This window comes from Muntiacus reevesi, chromosome 10 (genome assembly GCF_963930625.1).
Source record: "Muntiacus reevesi chromosome 10, mMunRee1.1, whole genome shotgun sequence".
Lineage (NCBI taxonomy): Eukaryota > Metazoa > Chordata > Mammalia > Artiodactyla > Cervidae > Muntiacus > Muntiacus reevesi.
In genome coordinates this window covers 30,182,435-30,209,607 of record NC_089258.1, presented here as the reverse complement: position 1 = coordinate 30,209,607, position 27,173 = coordinate 30,182,435, and the positions used below count along the sequence as shown (strand labels likewise).

The window sequence follows — 27,173 nt, the reverse complement described above, 5'->3', positions numbered from 1 at the left end:
TTGGGCAGAGTTGCACGTGGACCGTTCTCCTGCTGTGGACCAGTGATGGGAGCAGATGTGAGAGCACGGTCTCTTCCTGCCCCCCTCCCCACCCTGCCCGTGTGTGACTGTCCCGCACTGCTCACCCAGGAGAGAAAGTGGGCCTGTGTCCCTCTGCAAGGGAGTCCGGGCCTGTCTGTGTGTGACTTGGCTTCAATAACAGAGAATGGAGATTAAACATAAGCTGCACCATTTGAATCAAAACCAGACCACACACATTGCAGGAAGATGCGGCTCAGCAGACCCAGGTGTAGCCAGAACCACACCTGAGAATCTCAGAGGACTGTAGGCAAACGTGAGTCATCGATGAAAATTGGTTACTTCCCAGAAATAATGTCAGTAAACTATAAAATAACATCAGTGCATAAGAGCTTAAAACATTCTTTCTTCTTGCCTGAATCTAGAGAGAGGATTACTACTCCATTTTACAGATGAACAATTCAGAATGAACAGGGGGACGTTACCAAGTCAGACAGATAGTAAATGAAGCAGCCTGCCCAACAAAATTACAGGAGGGACTTCCACCTCCAGCAACAATATTTCTCATTGCCAAGAGCATCTTCTTGCCTAAAAGTAATGAAACATTCTTATCATCAGCCAGAGGAGTTTCTTAACCTTGGGAGGGGTGCATTTTTAAAACGTGGGTCAGATTGTAATGGAGACTGCTTACTTCTGAGTTCACACACCCACAAGCCCGATGACTGTTGAGTTTTAGAATTCTACACTTTGGGGTTGCTCTAGCTTTTCCAGCAGAGCATGAAAAAGTCAAGTATAATTAGTCTAAATCCTACTATAGTGGCTTCTGAAGCCTGGAAGTTCAGTTACTTTCCAAACATCACAGAGTATAAGTCAAGAGTTGCCAAAGACAAAACTCAGTGGCAGGTATACATGGGTGGTAGAGCGAAGTGGTAGTTTACTTCCACTGATGAAGATTAAGGTCAGCAACCATGAGACAGCAGAGAACAAGGGCATCTGGCTGGTGAAGGAACCAGCTCTTCACATGACTTCTTGTTCCACACACTGACTGTTCCCATTCTCATACCACTGATCTCTTGGTGTGTCTTTGCTCTTGTCACTTCTGAAACAGCTTCCCTCCAACCTGCTACATCTATAGGATGAAAGCATTTTCATTTAGATTAGTGCTGTCAGCAGAATCCCCTCCACAGCCACAGCTTGGCAATGTGCAACCTGGAACACTCCCAGGAAGAAGCCTCAATAGAAAGCCGATGGAGTTCCAGACACCTGGAGGCCTGGCCTCACATAACACAGACACAGTACCAGGAGGGTTTGGGGGTGTCTGGAGATTTCTAAAATGATGCTCCAGAGGTGAGGAGGGACGATCGAAATCCTAGACAGCAATCTGCCTTTGCCATACTGCCTTTATCAGACTTTATCAGACTCAAAAAACTTTACATACTGAATCTTACACTTAGATAAAAGATTTCAAAGCAAACATGTTATTACTTGCTGAAAAAATTATATTGATTCCTGGTCACCTCTGAATTAGCATCCGTTAAACTCATCAAGCCCAACCATCAGCAGTATAATTAAATTTTGGTTTACTTCTAGCTGGGAGCGGGGGGGGGGGGGGGGGGGGGGGGGGTTGGGGTGGGGCTACTATAACATTTGGGCCAACAGTGATTTCCTCTTTCCAGAACTTTAATTTCCTCTGTCTTTACCTTGTCTCTGCTGGACACTACGAAGGCCCCAAGATTATCTCTGCTAGGCAAGTATGTGCCCTGAGAAATGGCACCTATTTGAAAATCATAATGATTATAAATGAAACCCACCATTATCAGCTCCCAGTACCAAGTGCTTTGCTCTTAGATTGAGTGTAAAGCACAGTCAACAGTGAGAAAGGGAACTGAAACAGAGATCCTTTATTCAAAATGAAATGCAGATCATGTTTATTTCAGGGGTTTTAAAAGATGTGAAAATTAAGGGTGAAACACTGGACAAAGATTGTGTAAGGAACTTTTGTGGGGTAAGTAATAGGACCTATGAAAGTAGTTGGAACTTTTTAAGTATTTAGTACCCATTAATTCCCCCAACTGATACTTCATTCTATAAAAGGCAATGCATACAGTTGTTTTTGTCATCCACTTTCAGCAAGGAGCATTGCAAGGAAATTCTTGTGAATTTATTGTGGGAACATGGAGCATCCATGACAGAAATTTCTCTCAAGTCTTGGGCCTAAGAAAAACTATTTTCCTCTTAACAACTAGTTTGTTTCTTTCCTTTAGGCATTTTTAACCTTGCAGCCAGTTGCTTCTCCTCTTCGTTCTAGCCACTATCAAGACTAGAGTCAAATGTGCAGCCCACCTCTGCAACAATGGATGGAACAATGTGACACGCATTTGCCATGTCCTAATCTTGCTCAGCCTTAATCTATATTCTCAAACCTAATTTCCCTTTTGTCTTGATTCTATCACCCATTTCTTTTTATTCAATTCTATTATTAAAATAAATATCTATTAAATCAACTCAAAGCCTGTTTAGAATGAAACTGTTTTTACTAGGTTGCTCTGTTAATGTTATTAATGCTAATGGTTGTCTGCGGCAGTTAGGGGGTTTGAGGTAGAAGAGACCTCTGTCTTAATAAGATTGCAGCACTATTTCAATAGCCAGGACATGGAAGCAACCTAAATATCCATCAACAGAGGAATGGATAAAGAAGATGTGGTACATCTATACAAGGGAATATCACTCAGCCATGAAAAGGGATGAAACTGGGTCATGTGCAGAAACATGGAGGAACCTAGAGGCTATCATGAAGAGTAAGTCAGAAAGAGAAAAACAGGTATCATATATAATGCATATGTGTGGGATCTAGAAAAATGGTATAGATGGACTTATTCACAAAGCAGAAACAGAGACACAGATGTGGAGAACAAATGTATGAACACCAAAGGGGGAAGGGAGGGTGGGATGGACAGGGATATTGGGATTGACATATATGTGCCACTATGATGGACAGGGAGGCCTGGCGTGCTGCAATTCATGGGGTTGCAAAGAGTCAGACATGACTGAGCAACTGAACTGAACTGAACTAAACTGATGTACAAAATAGATAACTAATGAAAACAGAACAGCAGAAACTAACACAACACTGTAAAGCAACTAGCGTCCAAACAAAATAAAAGGAAGGACAAAGCCAACATTATCCTTAGTCTAGCAAGAATACTCTGGCCAAGTCAGACCTTACGTTAAAGCCGTCTATGATCCCTACATAGATCCCTGCTGCTAAGTCCGACTCTGTGTGACCCCATAGATGGCAGCCCACCAGGCTCCCCCGTCCCTGGGGATTCTCCAGGCAAGAATACTGGATTGGGTTGCCATTCCCTTCTCCAACATAGATCCCTACAGTACCATAATTTCACTTAAGAACTAAGGGCTCACAGTATGGTAGTGGCACAAAGACAGAAACATAGATCAATGGAACAGAATAGAAAGCCCAGAGATAAATCCATGAACCTATGGACACCTTATCTTTGACAAAGGAGGCAAGAATACACAATGGAGAAAAGACAATCTCTTTAACAAGTGGTGCTGGGAAAACTGGTCAACCACTCGTAAAATAATGAAATTAGAACACTTTTTAACACCATACACAAAAATAAACTCAAAATGGATTAAAGATCTAAATGTAAAACCAGAAACTATAAAACTCCTAGAGGAAAACATAGGCAAAACACTCTCCAACATAAATCACAGCAGGATCCTCTATGATCCACCTCCCAGAGTAATGGAAATAAAAGCAAAAATAAACAAATGGGACCTAATTAAACTTAAAAGCTTTTGCACAACAAAGGAAACTATAAGCAAGGTATAGCCTTCAGAATGGGAGAAAATAATAGCAAACGAAGCGACTGACAAAGAATTAATCTCAAAAATATACAAGCAGCTCCTGCAGCTCAATTCCAGAAAAATAAATGACCCAATCAAAAAATGCACCAAAGAACTAAACAGACATTTCTCCAAAGAAGACATACAGATGGCTAACAAACACATGAAAAGATGCTCAACATCACTCATTATCAGAGAAATGCAAATCAAAACCACAATGAGGTACCATTTCACGCCAGTCAGAATGGCTGCTATCAAAAAGTCTACAAACAATAAATGCTGGAGAGGGGGTGGAGAAAAGGGAACCCTCTTACACTGTTGGTGGGAATGCAAACTAGTATAGCCACTATGGAAAACAGTGTGGAGATTTCTTAAAAAACTGGAAATATAACTGGCATATGACCCAGCAATCCCCCTGCTGGGCATACACACTGAGGAAACCAGATCTGAAAGAGACACATGTACCCCAATGTTCATCACAGCACTGTTTATAATAGCCAGGACATGGAAGCAACCTAGATGCCCATCAGCAGACAAATGGATAAGAAAGCTGTGGTACATATACACCATGGAATATTACTCAGCCATTAAAAAGAATACATTTGAATCAGTTCTAATGAGATGGATGAAACTGGAGCCCATTATACAGAGTGAAGCAAGCCAGAAAGAAAAACATCAATACAGTATACTAATGTATATATATGGAATTTAGAAAGATAGTAACGATAACCCTATATGCGAGACAACAAAAGAGACACAGGTGTATAGAACAGTCTTTTGGACTCTGTGGGAGAGGTGAGGGCGGGATGATTTGAGAGAACAGCATTGAAACATGTATATTATCATATGTGAAACAGATCACCAGTCCAGGTTCGATGCATGAGACAGGGTGCTCAGGGCTGGTGCACTGGGGTGACCCAGAGGGATGGGATGGGGAGGGAGGTGGGGGTGGGGGGAGTTCAGGATGGGGAACACAAGTACACCCATGGCTGATTCATGGCAATGTATGGCAAAACCACTACAACATTGTAAAGTAATTAACCTCCAATTAAAATGAATAAATTTATTTTTTAAAAAAAGAACTAAGGAATAAAAATAAAAAATCTCTTATTTGCATCCTGGAGCCACAGAGTAAGTGATTTGCCAATAAATTTACCTGTTCCTCTCTAGGTCCACCCCTAGAAATCAGTCTCTCTTCAATATTGATCTCACTTGCTTCTTTCTCTTGAGAATATAAATGTATTCAAGTCTTCCTCATGAAGAACAGAATTCTCTTATGATCCTACATAACCTTCTAGCTGAGGCTTCCCTAGTGGCTCAGATGGTAAAGAGTCCACCTGCAATGCAAAAGACCCAGATTTGTTCCCTGGGTTGGAAAGATCCCCTCTAGAAGGGAATGGCTATCCACTCCAGTATTCTGGCCTGGAGAGTTCCATGGACAGAGGAGCCCGGCTGGCTACAGTCCATGGCATCACACAGAGTCAGACACGACTGAGCTACTAACACACACACAGACACATACAACCTTCTAGCTACTGTCTGTTAGCTTTACTTTCAAAGTTAAATTTCTAGAAAGACTTTTGTGACCCTTATTTTGCCCCTCTCATTCATTCAACCCATGGGAATCTCATTTCTACCCCCATCATTCCTCTGAAATTTCTTTGCCAAAAATAATCAGTGTATAACCAGTACTCAATTCCAGCAATCAAGTCTCGGCACTCATCTTACTTAATCTTACTTAATACATACGTTCAGTTTACATACTTATGACTTGTATAATATGAAACATTTGACATTGTGAACTATTTCCTCTTTCTTGAAGCACTTTACTTCCTTGGACTCTGAGATACCACTTTTTGCATGACATTTTCCCTTCACTCCTCTGGGTCTCCTGGGCATGTTCCTTGTCCTCTGTCTGAACTTAAAGTGTTGGTGCCCTGTGGGGGTTTGTCCAGGGCCCTTTGCTCTTCTTTCATCCATATCCTTGACTTCAACTACTACATGCTTTCCAGGCCCATATCACTTCTGACTTAAAGTCCAATCACATGGCCAAGTTTATTCCGGTTATTCCCTTGGATCTATTTGAAAAGTCTTAATGATTATAATTAAATCTAAAAGTGCCTCACATCTTAATGATCTTAATAAAACACCACAGGAGCCTCAAACTCAGCAAGTGCAAAACTGAACTCATCATCTGTCACCTAAATCTACTCTTGTCTCCTATAGCCCCTATTTTAACGAAGCTACCAACATTCACCCAATTATCACTTCTTTGTCTTGCAGCACTTTTCTCATTAGCTACTATCCAAGATTGCAGTGGACAAACAATAATTCCTATGTTTTCTTCCCTGTTTTCTGGGGATAACAGTCATTTAATATGTCTTAAAATGAAAAAAAGTTGCCTGATTTTCTGGCTGCATGGTCAACTGAGCAGAGAGTAAGGGATGGGGAGAACTCTCTTGACCTTGTTCTTGGGATGTGAGGCTACTCCCTTTTCCAGAGGCAAAGGGTAGGACACTGAATTCTGTCCTCTTCCCAGTTCTGTTGGCTTCATAATTCATGGAAATTCCTTCCAGAGGGTGACAAAAGGTCATTTGTCTCAACCTGGGGTGTTGAAATTTTCTTTTTATCTTTTTAGTATCTTCTGGATACTTTAGTAAGACATTTTGCAGAACAGATTGCCTTAGGAGGTGCTAGGCAGATACCACTTAATATGGGAGTCCCCCACCATCATTTCAAAAATGTCTACAGGCACAATGAGAGTGAAGACTATGTGACCCAGTCACAAAGGAAAAAAACAGTCAACTGAAACAGGCCCACAGAAGACTCAGATACTGGAATTAGAAAATAGGGAGTTTAAAATAACTATGTAAATAAGTCAGAGGATCTACAGAAAAATGTGGATATAACTGGTGAAAAGATAAGAAAATTCACAGAGATATGGAGATTAACAAGGCACCAAAAAGAAATCCTGGAACTAAAAAACAAAATACTTAAATTAAAAAATTCATCCAAGGGAAAGAAACTGAATGTGAAAATGGATCAAGAGAAATTATCAAAATAGAAGCAGGATACAAGGAAAAAGATTTAGAAAACCACTGCCTCAATGACTTGTGGGACAATACCAAGCACTCTAAAATATGAATAATTGGGGTCCTAAAAGGAAAGGATAAAGAATGAATGGGAAAAGTATATATGCTGAAAGTCCAAAACCCTATAGGAGAAACCAAGAAAATGACATTTAGGTACATCACAGTCAACCTAAAATAGATTCCTATGACAAAAACAGAAAAATTTGAACAAAATAATAATGTAGCATTGGATAATAATAACCTAAAATATAAAATAAATATCCATGAGCCTGTGCTGATATGTATAAATGATTGAATAAGCAAATAAATGGTGCAGAAACAATAAATCTCCCTATAGAAAAATTCCAAATAAATTACCCAGTTACCCTCTCTCAAGGTGGTGGGGCACACCCTGGAAAAGGTGGGAAAGTAACTTTACCAAGAAGAAACTTGGCAAACACTACCTCGGCCACATGACTAAGGTTAACATCATCAACGTGATGAGTCACATCGATTGTTCATACCCCTGAGATGATGTGATGAAACTGGCACTTCCCCTCTGTGGTCCTCCTCCAAAAAGCCATAGCCCGATTCCAACCATGAGAAAAACACGGGACAAACCCAGATGGAGGACAATTCTGTAAAATACCTGACCAGTACTCCTTGAAACCGTCATAGTAATAAAAAAACAGAAAAAGTCTGAGAAACTGTCACAGACTGGAGGAGGGTAGAGAAAAAAAAATAACATCCTGAATTTGATAAAGGGAACCTATGAAGTACCACTTATGAAATATTTAATGGTGGAAGAGACTCCAAATGTAAATCTACTCATAAACTTAATACCTAAGTGTAGGTGAGTTTTCTTTATCAACTGCAAGCCCAAACTTCCACTCCAATATAGGCAAACTTCAGGCAATGACACTACCTCTGATCTCTGGTTTATGCTAATCCACCCTACAGATCTTCTATTCTGTGAATCAAAAGCAGTGACAACCTGAGCTTTGAGAGTATCAAGATAGGCCCCTAGCTATCTTGATAGATACATGGTACTTGCATCTTAGAATGTCAGGGTCTAGGGATACAGCTTTAGACGTGATAGGAGACTGTTGTGTAGCAGAAATGGATCAGAGCTAAATTAGGTTCCAGGGTGACATCACCAAGATGATGACATGGAAGACCTGAGCCTCTGTCTCCCCAAAAGATCAACCATTAGACAACTATCCATGAACAAAAATACTCTGGGTGAGCTCAAGGGTCTACTTAAGAAACTTCAATAACACAGTGAAAGAAAAAAAAACCAAACAAAAGGGATGACAATTCATTTTGTCTGCATTGACTTATTCCCCAGGCTGGCATAGCTCAGTGTCAAGGGACAGAGTCCCCCTCACTGGGAGAGATCAGGATGAACCAACAGCTTCCCCACCATTTCAGGGCACTACATGAAGGACCCATTTGATTTTCATCCCATCCAGAGACAAGCAAAGCTGAGATGCACAGAGACAGAGAGAAACAAGAAAGAAAATCAGAGGTCATCAATATCAGCCAGGCAGTGGGAGTGACCAGCTTCCAGTGGCCTCCGCAGACCACCCAAACAGCATTCCTTACTGAAAAAACCAGCAGGCACCAAGGATCCCGTGTATTTCACCCTGTGTTTCTGCATCACAATGTCTGAGCCCCTCTCCACGTCCTCTCCCACCCTTTCTCCTTAACCTCCCTACCCCGGCCAGAGCCCAGCATGTACACAGCCCTGCTCTCCTGGCTGAGGCATGCCAGATGCCGGCCTATAACCCCAAGGAGGACCAATCCCCAGAAGCAGGCAAATTTGGACAGTGGGAGACAAGGGCCAAAGCTTTTCCATCAGCCTCAGGATTTTGGCCTTAGGAATCCTTTTATCATTCCCAAGGTAATGCATGGGGTAATGGGAAAGTATGAAAATAAGACACAGATACTCCTTTTAGAAGGAGGCCTTAAAAAGAGAGTTTTACACACACACACGCGCGCCCTCTGAATCTTTGTTTCTGCAGGGCATGACACTCCTACTCTTCTTGCACTGATGCCGTACACACATCACCATAATATAACATAATGCTTCTAATTTCAAGACCTGGAGTGATGCTAACAGGAAGGCACATGGCATAGCTGACACAGGCTGGTGGAAGACAAATCTAGAGCCGTTAAGAAATGTGTTTAATTCATGCAAATGTAATTAGGTTTGGAGAGCCATCATTTTATTAAGCAATCAAGAATCCATAACTAAACTTTATTCTGTACAGTTTAATTCTCAAATATGTATTGTTCCCAGAGTATTTAACTCCCATAACAAGGGAGGAATTTGCAGGATAATTCTCATCTCACATAAAAAGTTAACATAATAACATGTTTAAATTATTCTTTATGAAATCAATCACTCTTCCCTGGCTTTCAACAGTAAGGATCCCTAAGTTTGTCGATCTTGTTCAAAAAATATAATACCACAAGCTTCTTTCCCTGAACATTTCGTATTCATAGTAACATGACTATTATATTTATAGAATCATAACTTGACATTTACACCAAGATTTTACTGATCTGCAAATACTTAGAGGTAATTAGATTCACTAGTTATTTTTTAAATATTAAGGAACTGGCCAAAGAAAATTTTTTTAGATTTTAAATTACTTATGACCCCACACTTTTTTAATTCATATGTTTAAAAATAGATAAAATTCATGTTTAACCCCTAAACACTTTTTTTTCCACAACCCCCATCCTGCCCTAACTTTCTAGAAAATAAAGGCTTTATCCACACGGAACTGCCAAGTTATGCCAACCAAAATGAAGAGCCTAGTTTCTGCTCTGGAGACTGCTGAACTCCGTTCATGGCAGCAATCCTCTACTAGGAGGGTTGTTGGTGGGGAGGACGTGTAAAAGGACGAGATTCTCACTTCTTGCATTATATAGAGCCCTATGCGGTGTCTTTGTGTTGTAGGCATTGCCATTCAAAGTATTGTCTCCAGAGCAGCAGCATCATTATCATCTCCTAGGAAGCTTGTTGGGAATGTAGACTCTCCAGTCCCATCCCAGATCCACAGAATCAGGAACTGCCCTTTAACACATTGAACCTTACAGTGTGAGTCTCTGAGGAGATAAACCTTTATCATTGGTGTCATCAGCTTTAAATGCTGGACACCTCTGTCTTGGAAAATAAGGTAAGGAAAGCATTTGAAAAGTTGGAGAACTTTTAAATTGTTTCTAAACCAACTTCCTTAGTTCTTCCCTGGAGGACTCATAGCTACAAGTGTAGCAAATCTTAATGCTCTTCAAAAGTGAGAGGCTTTGGACATGATTTCAACAAAGACAGCTAAAACCAGTAAAGTATCCAAAAAGGTTTAGCAGTACCCAGCAAATACATCTTCATGTGTTTTTGTCTGTTTGTTCTGTTCTCTTTGCTTTCTGTTCTTTGTTTTGCTTTACTTCCTTAGTGAACCCTATTGGCACTATTATCTGAAAAAAAGAGTTTCTGATTCCTCCAGAGGGCAGACGTTTACCACTATACTGTAGCGGTTGTGGAGGGGGCCTCAGCCATAGGCTCCTTAGTGAGAACAAATGCTTTATATTTGTCAATCTAGCTTTAATACTGCAATTAGCTTGGCTAATTTTTTAAGAAAATGACTTAAGCAGTTGTAAGATGACTAGTGCAGACATTTAAAGTTTTTTTTTTTTATGTTAATTTAAGGGGCTAAGAATCAGGCTTGGATTTTGGCCCCATGTAGGATCTCTGAATGCCTAAGATTCATTTAGACTCCTGTCCCCTTGTTATGTGCTTCAGACAATATTTCTTGAAAATTTCCCCTAGTACAACACTTAGCACACTTTATTAAAATTATGTAGCCAGTTGTACTTGCTCCTCATAGATTGTGGCCTCCGTGAAGGCAGGAACTAGGTCATATTCATATTTGTATCACAGGGACCTAGAACAATACTTAGCACCAAATAGATATTCAACAATTATGAGTTGAATGAATGAATAAATGAACATAATTGACAGAGAAATAGTGGTACTCAAAGCAAGATGATAAGCAGTCTAAAAAACATACTTTCTAAGTATGAAATACTTATAAAACTAGATGGAGTATAATATATTTAATTTAGAGCCCATTCATTCAGAACTTGTAAAATATATCAGGTGCAGATACCATTCTAATGGCAGAAAGTGAAAAGGAACTAAAGAGCCTCTTGATGAAGGTGAAAGAGGAGAGTGAAAAAGCTGACTTAAAACAACATTCAAAAAACTAAGATCATGGCATCCAGTCCCATCACTTCAGGGCAAACAGATGGGGAAAAAGTGAAAACAGTGACAGATTTTATTTTCTTGGGCTCCAAAATCACTGTAGACAGTGACTGAAGCCATGAAATTAAAAGACACTTGCTCCTTGGAAGGAAAGCTATGACAAACCTAGGCAGCATGTTAAAAAAAAAAAAAGAAAAAAGACATTACTTCATCAACAAAGGTCTGTATAGTCAAGGCTATGGTTTTTCAGTAGTCATGTATGTATAGTCAAGGCTATGGTTTTTCAGTAGTCATGTACAGATGTCAGAGCTGGGCAATAAAAAAGACTGAACACCGAAGAATTGATGCTTTCAAACTGTGGTGCTGGAGAAGATTCTTGGGAGTCCCTTGGACAGCAAGGAGATCAAACCAGTCAATCCTAAAGGAAATCAACCCTGAAAATTCATCAAAAGGACTGAAGTTAAAACTGAAGCTCCAATACTTTGGCCACTGATGCAAAGAGCTGACTCACCGGAAAAGATGCTGGAAAAGATTGAGGGCAGGAGGCGATAGTGAAGGACAGGGAAACCTGGCCTGCTGCAGTCCATGGGGTCGCAAAGAATCTGAAACAACTGAGCAACTAAACAACAACATTCAGAACTTGTAAGATATACGTTCTGATTAGATATATTTTATGCTCTTGAGATAACTCTCTGTGAAGAAGAAGAACAAAGAAGATGGGACAGATTTTATTGATTTGGCAGCAGTTTAGGAAGCATTCACTTACATACTATTGATTAGTTAAATTATCACTTGTGTTTAAACAGTGGGTGAAATACAATGAAGTTCTGTGCACACACACACACAAAAAAAAAAAAACAGAATTTTGACTAGTAAGGTTCCCTCCTCTAATGAGAAGAAAATTTCACTTCTTTAAATAGAATAAAATTCTAATCTGACCTCCCCATAACTGAGATTAGTCTTCCTCTGAGGAGTCAAATTAGGGAAATTTTTATTATAAGTAATAAGAAAAATGACATTTTTCAATGTGAAGCAAACACACACTTTGGTACCTTGTGGAACTGAAGCTTCTCCTTAGTAAGTTCATGGTAAACTCATAATAACTCTCAACACCCGTGCCATATTTTGGAGCCTCGTGCGCCAATGACCAGAATGTGTGGACAAACAAAAACTGTCAAGGTCTGTCCCGGAAATGTGAAGTATGTTTTTGTAAGACTTTAAATACTTTTATCCTTTGAGAGTTAGAATCCCAGCTGAAAATAGATGGCACACTCAAACTGAATAACTGAAATGAGCTTAATAAAGAGCCTGCTTTACAGAGACATGGTCAGAGTGAAGAAAAACCAAGGGATAGTGAAGCACCGAAGGCTAAGAAAGTAGGGAAGCCAGGGAGGGGGCGGGGTGTCAGAACTGGAAGAGAACTAGAGCTACAGATGTAGGACAGGCTGCAGGCAGGGGCTGTGGCCTTCAGAAGAGAAAAGCGGCTACTGCCAACCCACTTCCTTACAAGAAAGGAGATGAAGCAATAAATGCTCTGACCTCACTCTCCTTCTACCCTGCTCATGTCTCCCCTTGATCCAACCCAATAGGAAACCAAAGGGCAGGAGAGCCTAATTGATGCACACCACAGAGGCCAGCCTCCAAGGGCACAAATCAGTGTGGGAAGAGGAGAGAGTAGATATGATGGGCGAGATGAAGAATATCCACCATGTATACCCTTTCCAAAGCTCTTCCACTACAAAGTATCTATAATATCATTCACGAACCTACTATGACACAGACATTCCTAAGAATTCATTGGAAAAAGATATGCATGATTTTCTAATATCAATGACATTTGGTAGTTCCCAATATTATTTTCATAGGAACACAAGAGTCATTGATTCATTCAAAGATATGATAAAGGCAAGTTTTCTATCTGCAGGAAACCTGCTGAAAGGACCTAAAAGAATGAAAAATCATAAATAAAAATTGATCTACTATGAAGCTAGTAAAGAGCTAGGATTCTCAAATCAAAGATTATAAGAATTATCTGCCAAAAAGAGACAATTTTTTGAAGTTTTTTATTTTTTATTGGCATATAGCAGATTAACAATGTTGCACTAGCTTCAGGTGAACAACTAAGGGACTCAGCCAAACATATACATGTATCCATTCTCTCCCAAATCTCTCTTCCATCTAGGCCACCACATAAGTGGTGGAGTTGAGTGGAGTTCATATGCTATACAATAGGTTTTTGTTGGTTATCTATTTTAAATATAGCAATGTGTCCCTAACTATCTCTTCCCCCTGGCAATTGTAAGTTCATTTTCTAAGTCTATGAATCTCAAAAAGAGGATAATTTTTATTAAATCAATGGACTACCCTAAAAGGTGATCTCTACCTCTGTACATCTCAGAAGGTTTTCAAATTTCTCTGTAAGTAAGGAGACAGTCCAGAAAGGCCCAGTGTTGGAATGGTGGGGGGTGATGTGGACAGGTCACGGTGACATGGGGAACATCTACGTGGAGGGGCTGGTTCCACACCGGAGTGGTGCAGGAAGTGACACTGAGCCCTCTATCTTCATTATCTGTGAAAGCTTGAAAACTCTAAACACAGAGAACTAGTTTGGAGGCAAGAGATGTAAGAAAGAAAACAACAATTACCTTTGAAGATGACTTGTCCCCTCCCCTTTGTTTGGGATGCTAAATAGAGTCAATTACGCAAGGATAAATAAGTACCACGTAGCTGTCTGTCTCCCCACCCCAACCCACACACACACACAAAGTAAGCTGAGATGTGTGACCTGTGTGAGTGATCTGCTCACTCACTGCAAGGTATTTTTAGACCAGAAATCATTGTAGAGTTGTAAGAAATGTTTATGAGACAAAACATCTCATCTAAAGTCATTGTGTTCCCCCAAACACTGCCCTTATCCTTGTCACTTATTCTTGGACAAATAGCAGTTTTGGCTAGAATTACCTGCATTTGGCAATGAGTAATAAATAAAAATTTCTCAATGTGCGTAGATTCTATATACTTAACTATTATTTAAAAAACAAAAGGAAAGGAAAGATTTACAAGCAAAAGACAGGCAAATATATTTCAGAAAATGACACAAGAAATAGATGGAATTTTCAGATAAACTCTTCTCCACACATTCAAAGAAATTAAGCCAAGTATAAATGCTTTTAAAAATAAAAAAGTGCAAAATGAACTGGCAGTGCCAGAAAATGAAGAGAACAACAAACCCATTAAAGAAGTGAAAGCTACACTAGAATGAGTAAGGACTAAACAAATACTGCTCAAAAACCAGTTACCTAGGGGATAGATTTTAAAATGTCACAAGAACTCATGGGAAAGTCAGGAGGATAAAAATGAAAACAATTCAAAATAGTTATGATGGCAGGGAGTGAGTAATAGATGCGCCTGTAGCAGATAACAGAATACATTTTTTAATTGAAGGCTAGGAAGAAAATCCCTCTACAAACAATAAAGGAAAATATGGATCTTCAGATCAAAGGAACATACCATTTTCCAAGAAAAACTGACACAGTGACTTATAGTGAGAAATATCACCAAAAAAGTTGCTAAACTTTGATGTTTAAAAATATTTCTATCAGCATCAAGGCAAAAAAATATGAAATTGCCAGGGGAATTAACCAGACTAGCCTCAGACTTCACCAGAGCAATAGTCAAGGCCAGAATACAATGGAAAAATCTTATAGAATTATGGGGGGTGGGGGGAGGAATGTGATTGCATAATTTTACGCATTCAATTTGTTTGTTCATAAAAGCCACAGAAAGACATTCAGAATATAACACCCTTGGGCCCTGCTAGAAAATAAAACCTTCCAACTGAACGCTCAATCAACACAAGATGCTCAGGAAAGAGGAGGCCATTGGTGAAAGGGCTGATGGTGATCTGGACTCCGTTTAGATCCAAGATGAAAAGGAAGCCCACAGGCGTGGTTCTGCCTCAGGACCTTGCAACTGCTCTCCTTCTACAATGGGCCAGCCTCTCACTTTGTTCACGTCTCTATTCAAACTCACCAACTCAGAAGCCTGTTTCCTTACTTCTCTGTCAAAAGTAACCCTCCCTTGGGGGTGGGAAGGAACGGATTGGGAGTTTGGGATTAGCAGATGCAAGTTATTATATCTCGAATGGATAAACAACAAAGTCCTACTGTATAGCACAGGGAACAATATTCAATATCCTGTGATAAATCATAATGGGAAAGAATATAAAAAGGTATATATATATATATATGTATAACTGAGTCATTCTGCTATACAGCAGAAATTAATTCAACAGTGTAAATCAACTATACTTCAATTAAAAAAAAAAGCAACCTGCTCTAATCAGCCTCCAATCTCCTACTGGGTTTTACTTTTAGTCTTCACATTCATCACTTCCTGACATTAACATTTATATGCATGTTCTCCACTATTAAATGGAAGCTCCGTGAGGAGATGATCTGGTTCAGCTTTGTTCACTGTTGTAATCTCAGTGCTTAGAACAGAGATTTGTACATAAAGAAAACTCAATTAAATGAACGGTGAGAAATATTTACAGTTCAAAACTGCAAATGTTCAAAACTTTGAAAAGGTAAAACTCACAATATAACTGCAACAAATGGTAAATAATAAGTGATGGTCTCTCACTTCTTCAGCTGCTAAGTAAAGAACCTATCAAGTCAAAACTGGACATACTCTAGCAATATAAAGAATTTCTATGCTCCGTTCTCTTTGCCTTTTGGCTCCCAGACTGTTCTAGAGAAGTGTCTGGCACAACCTTTAGGTGTGGAATCAAATTAGTAACTGCATGTACTACAGTTCATGCCCACAAATACCCTGATCTTCCAGCTGACCGAACAAGGAGGACAGCCAACTACAATCACCTAGCCAACTACAATCACCTAGCCAACTACAATCACCTAGGACCCTCTCGGCTTGTGATGGAGATTTTTTTCCCCTCATTTTAACTAGGATGCTCTTGTTTTATTAAAACCAATCATCTCATGAATAAATGATTTTGCTTTTATTTTAACTCAGTGTCATTTTAAATAGTGACCTTGGCTTACTCAAAACGATCAGCTATGGACACAAAACGGTCTGGCTTTTATATGACCCAGCAATCCCACTCCCGGGCATACACACCAAGGAAACTAGATCTGAAAGAGACACGTGCACCCCAATGTTCATCGCAGCACTGTTTATAATTGCCAGGACATGGAAGCAACCTAGATGTCCATCAGCAGATGAATGGATAAGGAAGCTGTGGTACATATACACCATGGAATATTACTCAGCCATTAAAAAGAATTCATTTGAATCAGCTCTAATGAGATGGATGAAACCGGAGCCCATTATACAGAGTGAAGTAAGCCAGAAAGATAAAGACCAATACAGTATACTAACACATATATATGAAATTTAGAAAGATGGTAACGATAACCCTATATGCAAAACAGAAAAAGAGACACAGAGGTACAGAACAGACTTTTGGACTCTGAGGGAGAAGGCGAGGGTGGGATGTTCTGAGAGAATAGCACTGAAACAAGTGTACTATCAAAGGTAAAACAGATCACCAGCCCAGGTTGGATGCATGAGACAAGTGCTCAGGGCTGGTGCACTGGGAAGACCCAGGGGGATGGGATGGAGAGGAAGGTGGGAGGGGGGATTGGGATGGGGAACACATGTAAATCCATGGCTGATTCATGTCAGTGTATGGCAAAAACACCTACAATATTGTAAAGTAATTAGCCTCCAACTAATAAAAATAAATAGAAAAAAAAAAGCAAGTCACAGACAGAGAAAATAAGTGCAAATAATATATCTTATGAAGGATTTGTGTCTATAACATACAAAGAACTTTCAATAATAATAAGACAAATCAATTAAAAATAGATGAAAGATTTAAGTAGACATCTCACTGAATAAGATAAGCAAATGAGTAATAAGCACATGAAAAGATGCTCAGCATCACTGGTCATTAGGAAATGCAAATTAAAACCACACTGAAGTATTATTACACACCTTTTAGAGTGGCTAAAATGAAAAAGATTGACCACACCAAGTGTTGGTGATGTGAGGGACCTGAAACTCTCATATGCTGCTGGTGGGAGGTAAAATGCTACAACGTTTTGGAAAATAGCTTGATGGTTTCTTATAAAGTTAAATGGACACTTACTATGTGGTCTAGTCAGTCCACAGCTAGCTATTTACCCAAGAGAAAAGAAAGCATGTGTCCACACAAAGACTTGTATACAATAGCTTAGAGCAGTTTTGTTTGTAATAGTCTCTGTCTGAAAACAACCCAATATCTTTTAGCAGATGAACGGGTGTATCATGATGGGTGTATCCATACCATGGAATACTACTCAGTAATAAAAGGGAATGAACTATTAAAAAAAAAAAACAGTCTGGCTTTTAAAACTGATGATCTCTTCCCCAGTTGCAGACATTTAAAGCATCCTCATACTTGGCTATGACACATTCATTTTTTAAACTTTTTATTGTATATTGGAATAGAACTGATTAAAAATGTAGTGATAGTTTCAGGTGGACAGCAAAAGGAACTTAGCCATACATACACATGTATCCATTCTCCCCCAAGCTCCCCTCTCATCCAGGATGCCACATAACACTGAATAGAGCTCCCTGTGCTATAGAGTAGGTCCTTGTTGGTCATCTTCAGAAGGAAATGTGCTGAAAGTTCTTTGGTGGCTCCATGCACTTAGCCATCTCTGAACCATCATCCCCTCACTGCAAAACTCCAGCCACAGGACCCTTCCTCCAGTTCTTCCAACTTGCTGATGTCTCTCCTGTCTCAGGGCCTTAGCACATGCTGTTTTCTCAGCCCAGAGTGCTTCTTCCATCTATTCTTTAACCAGCCAATTGCTACATTAGATTCTCCTTTAGATGTCACATTACATTTCAGTTCCTCAGTGGGGCTTTGCTGACCCCCCTAGTCTAACCTATATCCCCTTCCTGTCATTTTCTCTGTGTTTTTTCCTCCATGGCATTTATTGTATTTTACCAGTCAATCCTAAAGGAAATCAACCCTGAATATTCATTGGAAGGACTGATGCTGAAGCTCCATTACTTTGGCCACCTGATGTGAAGAGCTGACTCATTAGAAAAGACCCTGATGCTGGGAAAGATTGAAGGCATGAGGACAGCAGATTGAAAGAATGAAGGGGACAGCAGAGGATGAGATGGTTGGATGGCATCACCGACTCGATGGACATGAGTCTGAGCAGGCTCCGGGAGTTTGTGATGGACAGGGAAGCCTGGAGTGCTACAGTCCATGGGGTTGCAAAGAACCAGACCCCAGTGACTGAACAACAACATAGATTCATTTGTGTTTACTGGTTTAACATCTATCACTTCTTTAGACAATGAACTCCAGCTGATAAGAACCATGACTGTTTTGTTGACCAGTGCTAACCTCGACAAATACTTGTTGGTTAAATGAAAAAATAAAAGAAGGAAGTGAATTTCATTCCCTCTTTTATTTTTTTTTTCCATAAACCTGAGTTGGATACAGTAAGTAAGGAGAATTGAGTCCCTCTCTCACCCACATTTAAGGCAAGCTGTCCTATCTAGGATGAGATTTGGAGACGGTTTAGACTGAGGGGAAGGACAGGAAGTGCAGGTGGGAAAATTCAAGGTAGGACAAAAAAAAACGTGGTATTCTGAAAGGGGAAGTAAAGAGTTAAAAAGCAAATCATACTAATGACGCAGAGGGAGTGAGGCAAAGAACAGATAAACAGTTGGAAATGCTCGAGGTTAACTGGGAGGTGAGGAGGGCTTTGGAACGTCACAGGGGAAGGGGAAATCCAGGGCCAGGCCCATGGGGAGAAGGGGGCTGGATGAGGCCCCAGTTGGGATCCCACGGAGGGAGCAGAATGGTATAATGAGAAAATCCTTTGCTTTCAAGGAGTTCCAGGTGGGAAACAGGCACACCTGGAACAAAGCTTAGCAGGGGATGGAGAGGAAATAGAGGGAAGGTCTGAGGAGGCAAATGGACAAATCCTATATACAGTTACTAAACTCTCACCCTCTAAGCCTGGCAGATAATGTTATATACATTAGAGTGTTAATGTGAAATCGCAAAGATGAAAATTACTCCCCTAGCAAATAACTAGACCTACATTCAGTCTCTTAAAACAGACAACCTCTGGGTCAGAAAACAGCAATGAGGATGGGAATGGAGAGGGGCCACAGGCCAGGTGGCCAGTTTCTGCTCCGTATCCCCAAGCCTGCTGTGTCTTCTGGTTGTCTGCATCTACAATGGTATCTTAAAACTGTGCCACTCTCAGTTGCCCTTGGGACACTGTGTTTCTTTAGCAATTGTCTGAAAAAAAAAAAAGCTAGATGCCAACCTGAGACTCCATCAAATGTCAGTGGAAAATACTGGAGACCATAGTAGTAATAATAACATTGGTAATTGATGCCATTTATTGAGTTTAGTTTGTGCTAGGTTCTGTTCTAAGAAAAACTTGGTATGCATCAACTGGCTTAATCTTCACAAAAATCACTAACAGTGTTGCTATTATTACCATTTGTTTCCAGAAATGAGGCTCAGAGAGACTAATGTCATGGCAGCAAAGTGTAAAAGGACTCAAACCCGGCAAACTGATTCCAGAGCCTTGATCAATAGCTCCTTAAATCTGCATATACCTACCAATTGACAGAGCTCTTTAGAAGAGAAAGAAACGTTATCTGATCCTCTCAATACTTCAAAAGGAGTAAGGAACATCTTTACCTCCGTTGTATAAATAGGGAAACTGAGGCTCAGAGACATCAAATTACTGGTGTAGGAAATCACTAGCACAAGGACCAGCCAAGGCAGAGGCTGAAATCTACAACTCCACATTGCTAAAATGCCACACCATCCCTCACTTCTGCTTTAGCAGCCTTGTTGGTGAGGATTAAATTGCATCTACACAATCAGATATGAAGGGGGTGGGGGGAGGGAACATACAAGCTGCATCTAGGGTTTAGTCCTAGTACCTGAAAACAGGACATTATCTCCGGGCTGAAATATGATTTCATACAGCGTCAGTGTCAGGGAGTATCCGTGGGAAGAAAAGGGGAGGAGGACTTGATCGGTATCTAATAGCTGGCTCCCAAAATGACTCTTTCTTGGAGCCTGTCGCCTGTCAGAGTGGCTCTGCTGCAGCAGCAGCCTGGAAGAGTGACCAAAAAGCAACGCAGGGATGCCAAGGGAGAGGAGAGAGGAATCCCAGTCCGCACCTCCACCCAAGACCTTCATTGTGTCTTTGCTGGTTAACGCCCCTCTTGCCTTCATGCCCTCTTCCCCATGCCTCCCATGCGGTACCCACGGTGCCAAACGTTGTAATTCAACCTTCAGCTGCTGGCCCTACGGTTCTGTCTCCTTTCTCAATTACTCCAGGAACAAATCAATTATTTGGGGGTCCTCATGGTTTCCAGTAGCCGGGGCACTGCAGCCCTGGCTCATATTCCCCACTAACTCATCATGCTTCCATTACACGCTTCATATCAAACTACATTTGCTTCTGATCCGCAGTGACCCACCCCCCCACACACACACTCCTTTTTTTTTTAACTGCAGTCCAATAATGCTGACAAGGTTAGGAATCGGAAGTAATGGCTATTGCGGCCAACTCCCTGAGTGGCGGAAGCTTGGGGCAGGGACGGGGAAACCTAGAACGTGCCTCCCTCTTCAGCAACATCGTCCCCTCCCGAGGCCCTGCTGGCCAAGGGGCAGCGGCCAAAACCACGCATCCCAGGTCTCCCATCCCTTGGCTCCTGTCTCCCCGGCTGCTGCTATAGAAACGCCAGGCGTACACACGGGGCTGAAATTAAACACCCATCCTGGACCGGGACCCAGGCCGGGATCAGCCGGCTGCCTCGGTCGCCATAGCAACATGCGGAGGGGGAAGCAGCTAAAGGCGCGCGCCGCGCGGGGATACTCACTCCATCGCGGGGCTCCGGGCTGCTGCGGGGTTCTCCGGCGCTGCTCTCCTCTGCCGGAGCCGGGCGCTCTGGTCGCGCCGCGCGCGCGAGGTGGAGCCGGGAGCGTCCCCCCTCCCCACCCGCAATCCCTCCTCCCCTTGAGGGTTGAAAGTGAACGCTCAGGCTCTCTCAGCTCCCAGCCTGCGAATAAAACGGGAAGCAATTGGATAATGTTGTTCGCTGGGCGCTAGACAAGCCACTCCACTTAAGTGTTTGGGGAGGGAGCGCGCCAGCAGCTGGGCGCCGGGCGGTGTGGCCACCAGCGCGCAGGGCCCGGGCGCCCGAGGCGGCAGGTGCGCCAGCGGCTCCCCTGAGACGGGCGGCGCTGCCCCGAGACGCCGGGAACCGGTGGGAGGCGGGAGATGTGCGGCTGCGGCGGGTGGCACAGCCCAGAGGGTGCAGGGAAACGATTGAGTCATTGGCAAGGTTGCAGCTCTTGCGGCTTGGAAGTTGCAAGAGAACGAAGCGCCTGGCCTCCGCAACCAACAGACTGGGCACAGCTTCGGAAACGCCATTGTGCCAGCTCAGCGGCCACCCAGTCTTGAGTTTCCCAAGGAAAACTCCAGTTGCGCTGCGGCGCGTTAATGCGGTGTTCCATCACACTGGCGACCCCACGCCCTTCTTTCCACTCCACGTTCTGCGTATTCCCGCCTGCCAGAAAGATATTGCCCAGAGTTACTTTCCCTAGCTGGTCCTTTGAAAACAATAGATAGACTGAACACGGTTTCCCAAATTACCACGGCCCCACCCCAGAGTCATAAGCCTCCTCGGGGTATATATTCCCTCCCTACAATCCCACTGAGAATCCTCTACTCCTAATGGTTTCCCGAGTGGGAACCTGGCTCCCATCCAGGGGCCTTGCACCTGCTGCAGTGAAGAGTGGATGAGACAAGCTTCAAGCTCTCATTGCATCTTACTTCCGGGTCCGTCTGCGAGCAGGTGTCTGCTAGGTGCTGGGGATGCAGCCCTAAGCTTAGCCATCTCAGTCCCTGCCTTGGTGAAGCTCAGACTAATGTAGAAGGACAAAGTACAGAGAAAGAAAAATGAATAAATAAACAGATCATCATAGGCTGAAGATATTGCTCTAAAAATTAAGCAGTAAAATGTTGTGATGAATGTCTTAAAATTAATTTATGGGGCTTCTCTGGTGGCTCAGTGTTAAAGAAGCCGCCTGCCAATGCAGAAGACATGGGTTTGATCCCTGGTCTGGGAAGATTCCACATGCTGCGGAGCAACAAAGCCTCAGAGCCACAACTATTGAGCTTTTGCTCTGGACCCCTGGAACTCAACCGCAGTTACTGAGCCACCTGCTGCAACTACTGAAGCCTGCTGTGCCCTAGAACTGGTGCTCTGCAAGGAGAAGCCACTGCAATGGAAAGGCCACACACAGCCCCCACTTGCCAAACTAGAGAAAAGCCCACACAGCAAGGAAGACGCAGCACAGCCAAAAAATTAAAAATAATTATAAAAAATAGGGACTTCCCTGGTGGTTCAGTGGCTAACGCTCCATGCTCCCAATGCAGGGGGCCCGGGGTTTGATCCCTGGTCAGGGAAGTAGATACTACATGCTGCAACTAAGACCCAACACAGTCAAAGAAATAAATAAAAACAAATATTAGTTTTTTAAAAAATTATAAAAAATAATAAAATTAATTTATGATGATACAGAGATCTTGGATTTACTAAAAAGCATTGAACTGTACATTCTGGATGAATTTGATGGCATATAAACTATATCTTATTATAACAGTTTAAAAAAAAATTCTGATGGAGACTCAAAGAGAAGTACCCCGCCCCCCAGCCCACCTTTTAAAGGGCTGGCCTGAGAAGGGGAAGGTTGGGAAATGCAAACCACAGTGGGAAGGGCATTCTAAGCAGCCACCAACTTGTTTGGTGGCTCTAGACAGGACGGGGAAGAGCTCTACACACTCAAGAGACTGAAAAGAAAGCAGCACAAAGTGTTCTGGGTAGATTCACTCCCTTCCTCTCCCTCTGAAAAGTGAGCCCCACAGTCAACCCAGTGATGATTCACAGGACATTTTGTGGAAAGAGACCCTAGATCTTCTCCAGGTTTCCATTCAGAGGATCCAGGGTGAATCTGGAGATCAGAAAACCCTTCCTCAGCCCATGTCCCTCTGCAGCTACCATCCTATGTTTACTCTTCTGCTTCGTAGCCAAGCCTCTTGAAAGGGTTGCCCACACTCACCATCTTCACATCCTTTCCTCGTATTTACTCCCTGCAGCCTACAGAATTAAGTTCATCTGTGAGGAATCAAGAGGCTTAATCAGGAAACAGATTTGTTCTTCTACCTCTTAAGTTCAGAGACTTGGATCAGTTTAGCTGTTCTCAAAGAGCTGAGACCCAGCCTCCCCCAAAATGTTGCTCTTTTATTTGTGGTGTCCCTTCCTAAAGTGATTTCATGATCCAAGATACTTTGCTGCTTAGACCCCAGCCATCGTGCCTGCATTCCATTTTCAAGCACAAACAGTAGAAAAGGCAAAGGAAGCTTGTCAACTTCCTTTTAAGGAAGGCTCCCAGAAACTGCCTCAGGACACTTTCATTCACATCTCTTTGGCCAGAATTCATTCACACGACCTTATTCAGTTTCCATGGAGCCTGGGTGGAGCAGTCTTCAGTCTGTATAGTCACGAATATTGCTGAAAGTCGGAGACCCCATTTCCATGAAAGAAGAGGGAAATGGGTTTTGGGGGACAACCAGCCATCTTTGCCAAACTCCTCTGTCCTTAGCTTCTGCCTCGTCACGGACACTGCTCCCCCTAGAGTCACCAAGGCTGACTGCAGTGCACATCTCTCTGTCCTCTTCCTACGTGACTTAGGACCAGGGTTTGACATTTTGACCACTCCTTTTTGTATTGTTTTTTTCTTAACTTTAAGTTGGCTTTATCGAGGCATAAGTTACACTCTTCTTTTTCAGGTGTCCAGGTCTGTGAGTTCAGATACATCACACAGTCATGAAGTCACCACCATAGTCACAATGTGGAACATTACCATCACCCCAGGCAGTTCCTCTCACTACCCTGATAGCAAGCCCCTCCCCACACCTCCCTGGCAACACTGAGTAGATTTTTGTCCCCATGGTTTCGCTTTTTCCAGAATGTCCTGTAAGTGGAATCAATCAATATGCATAGCCTTTTGTGTTTGGCTTCTCTCACTTAGCAAATGCTTTTGAGAGTCCTCCGTGTTGTTGTGAGTATAGGTAATTCCTTATCCTTGCTAAATTGTAATACATTCTACAGATGCACCACAATTTATCTTCACCAGTTGATGGATATTTAGATTGTGTAAAACACTAATAAAACCGCTTTGTGTACAGGTCTAATAAAACCATTAGATTGTGTAAAACACTAATAAAACCATTTGTGTACAGGTCTCTAAAGAAATGGCAACCCTCTCCAGTACTCTTGCCTGGAAAATCCCATGGATGGAGGAGCCCGGTGGGGTCCATGGGGTCACAAAGAGTCAGACACAACTGAGCGACTTCACTTTCTTTCTCTATGGGAACATGTTTTCATTTCTTTGGGGTCAATACAAGGGTCACCCCTTCTGCTTTGAAACACTCTCTTCTATGAAGCCACACCGCTTCAACTCTAGCTATGCCTTACCTGTTACTTGTCTCTTAAATGTTGGGGCTCTGCTGGATCTATCTTCAATTTTCTTTATTTCTCACTGTGCATGCCCTCCCTGTGCCATGTCATTTACTTCTGTGGCTTTATTTACCCACTGACATGGTGCTCACATTCCAAATGAAATCTCCAACCCACATCACTCTCCTAAATTTTAAAACCGAATACTCAAAGGCCATTGTAACATCTTCACAGACACCTGACACCTAATATGTCCAAAATTCACTCATCATTTTCACCTGTAAATCTCCTCCTAATATAAGAAGAGGTGGAAAGAATACACAGAAGAACTGTACAAAAAAGATCTTGATGACCCAGATAATCACGATGGTGTGATCACTCACCTAGAGCCAGACATCCTGGAATGTGAAGGCAAGTGGGCCTTAGAAAGTATCACTATGAACTAAGCTAGTGAAGGTGATGGAATTCGAGTTGATCTATTTCAAATCCTAAAAGGTGATGCTGTGAAAGTGCTGCAGTCAATATGCCAGCAAATTTGGAAAATTCAGCAGTGGCCACAGGACTGGAAAAGGTCAGTTTTCATTCCAATCCCAAAGAAAGACAATGCCAAAGAATGCTCAAACTATCACAAAATTGCACTTGTTTCACACGCTAGTAAAGTAATGCTCAAAATTCTCCAAGCCAGGCTTCAGCAATACGTGAACCAAGAACTTCCAGGTGTTCAAGCTGCTTTTAGAAAAGGAGGAACCAGAGATCAAATTGCCAACATCTGCTGGATCATTGAAAAAGCAAGAGAGTTCCAGAAAAACACCTATTTCTGCTTTATTGACTATGCCAAAGCCTTCGACTCTGTGGATCACAATAAACTGTGGAAAATTCTGAAAGAGATGGGAATACCAGACCACCTGACCTGCCTCTTGAGAAACCTTTTGCAGGTCAGGAAGTAACAGTTAGAACTGGACATGGAACAACAGACTGGTTCCAGATAGGAAAAGGAGTACGTCAAGGCTGTATATTGTCACCCTGCTTATTTTACATATGCAGAGCACATAATCATGAGAAACGCTGGGCTGGAGGAAGAACAAGTTGGATTCAAGATTGCCGGGAGAAATATTGATAACCTCAGATATGCAGATGACACCAGCCTTATGGCAGAAAGTGAAGAAGTAAAGAACCTCTTGATGAAAGTGAAAGAGGAGAGTGAAAAAGTTGACTTAAAGCTCAACATTCAGAAAACTAAGATCATGGCATCTGGTCCCGTCACTTCATGGCAAATAGATGAGGAAACAGTGGCTGACTTTATTTTGGGGGGCTCCAAAATCACTGTAGATGGTGACTGCAGCCATGAAATTAAAAGACGCATACTCCTTGGAAGAAAAATTATGACCAACCTAGACAGCATATTAAAAAGCAGAGACATTACTTTGCCAACAAAGGTCCATCTACTCAAGGCTATGTTTTTCCAGTAGTCATGTATGGACGTGAGAGTTGGACTATAAAGAAAGCTGAGCACAGAAGAATTGATGTTTTTGAACTGTGGTGTTGGAGAAGACTCTTGAGAGTCCCTTGAACTGCAAGGAGATCAAACCAGTCCATCCTAAAGGCTATCAGTCCTGAGCGTTATTGAAAGGACTGATGTTGAAGCTGAAACTCCAGTACTTTGGCCACCTGATGCAAAGAACTGACTCATTTGAAAAGACCCTGATGCTGGGAGGGATTGAGGGCAGGAGGAAAACGGGACGACAAAGGATGAGATGGTTGGATGGCATCACCAACTCAATGGACATGAGTTTGAGTAAGCTGTGGGAGTTGGTGACAGACAGGGAGGACTGGCGTGCTGCAGTCCATGGGGTCACAGAGAGTGGGACATGACTAAATGACTGAATTGAACTGAATACCCTGCCTGTGTGTATGTGCTTAGTGCTCAGTCAGTCGTATCTGACTCTGCAGCTCCATGGACCTGCCAGACTCCTCTGTTCATGGAATTTTCCTATGCTAACAACACAGATGGAAGGGTCCTTGCAGAAACCTGGGCTTTATCTTTGTTCGCTAACGTCCTGACTTGCTGTATGCAGTCAGTCAGTGAGATCAATCTAGGCTACCTCCTGAAAAGTCATAAAGCCATTCTCTTATCCTTATGCTTATGCTGTTGATAAAATAAGCTCCCTCTTGGCCTCCCCACCTCCAATCACATCTAGTTCCAACCCATTCAATTGAACAGCCAGAGCAACCTTTTAAAAGCACAAATCTAATCATATAGTCATCTTGCCTAAAATCTTTCAATGTGGTTAATCACTCAGTCGTGTTAGAGTCCTTGCGACTCCATGGACTATAGCCCACCAGGCTCCTCTGTC

At 42.1% G+C, this 27,173-nt stretch overlaps 1 protein-coding gene across 2 annotated transcripts in view; it reads right to left on the bottom strand.

Moving 5' to 3' along the window:
- The window catches only part of PALM2AKAP2 (PALM2 and AKAP2 fusion), a 498,977-nt gene extending 477,759 nt beyond the window's left edge, over positions 1–21,218 (bottom strand). For both annotated transcript variants that reach the window (XM_065946815.1, XM_065946817.1), the window contains exon 1: positions 21,175–21,218. In XM_065946815.1, the coding sequence (XP_065802887.1) occupies positions 21,175–21,179 (5 nt within the window). In that variant the 5' untranslated portion in view covers positions 21,180–21,218. The remainder of the gene's footprint in view (positions 1–21,174) is intronic.
- Positions 21,219–27,173: the final 5,955 nt, after the last annotated feature.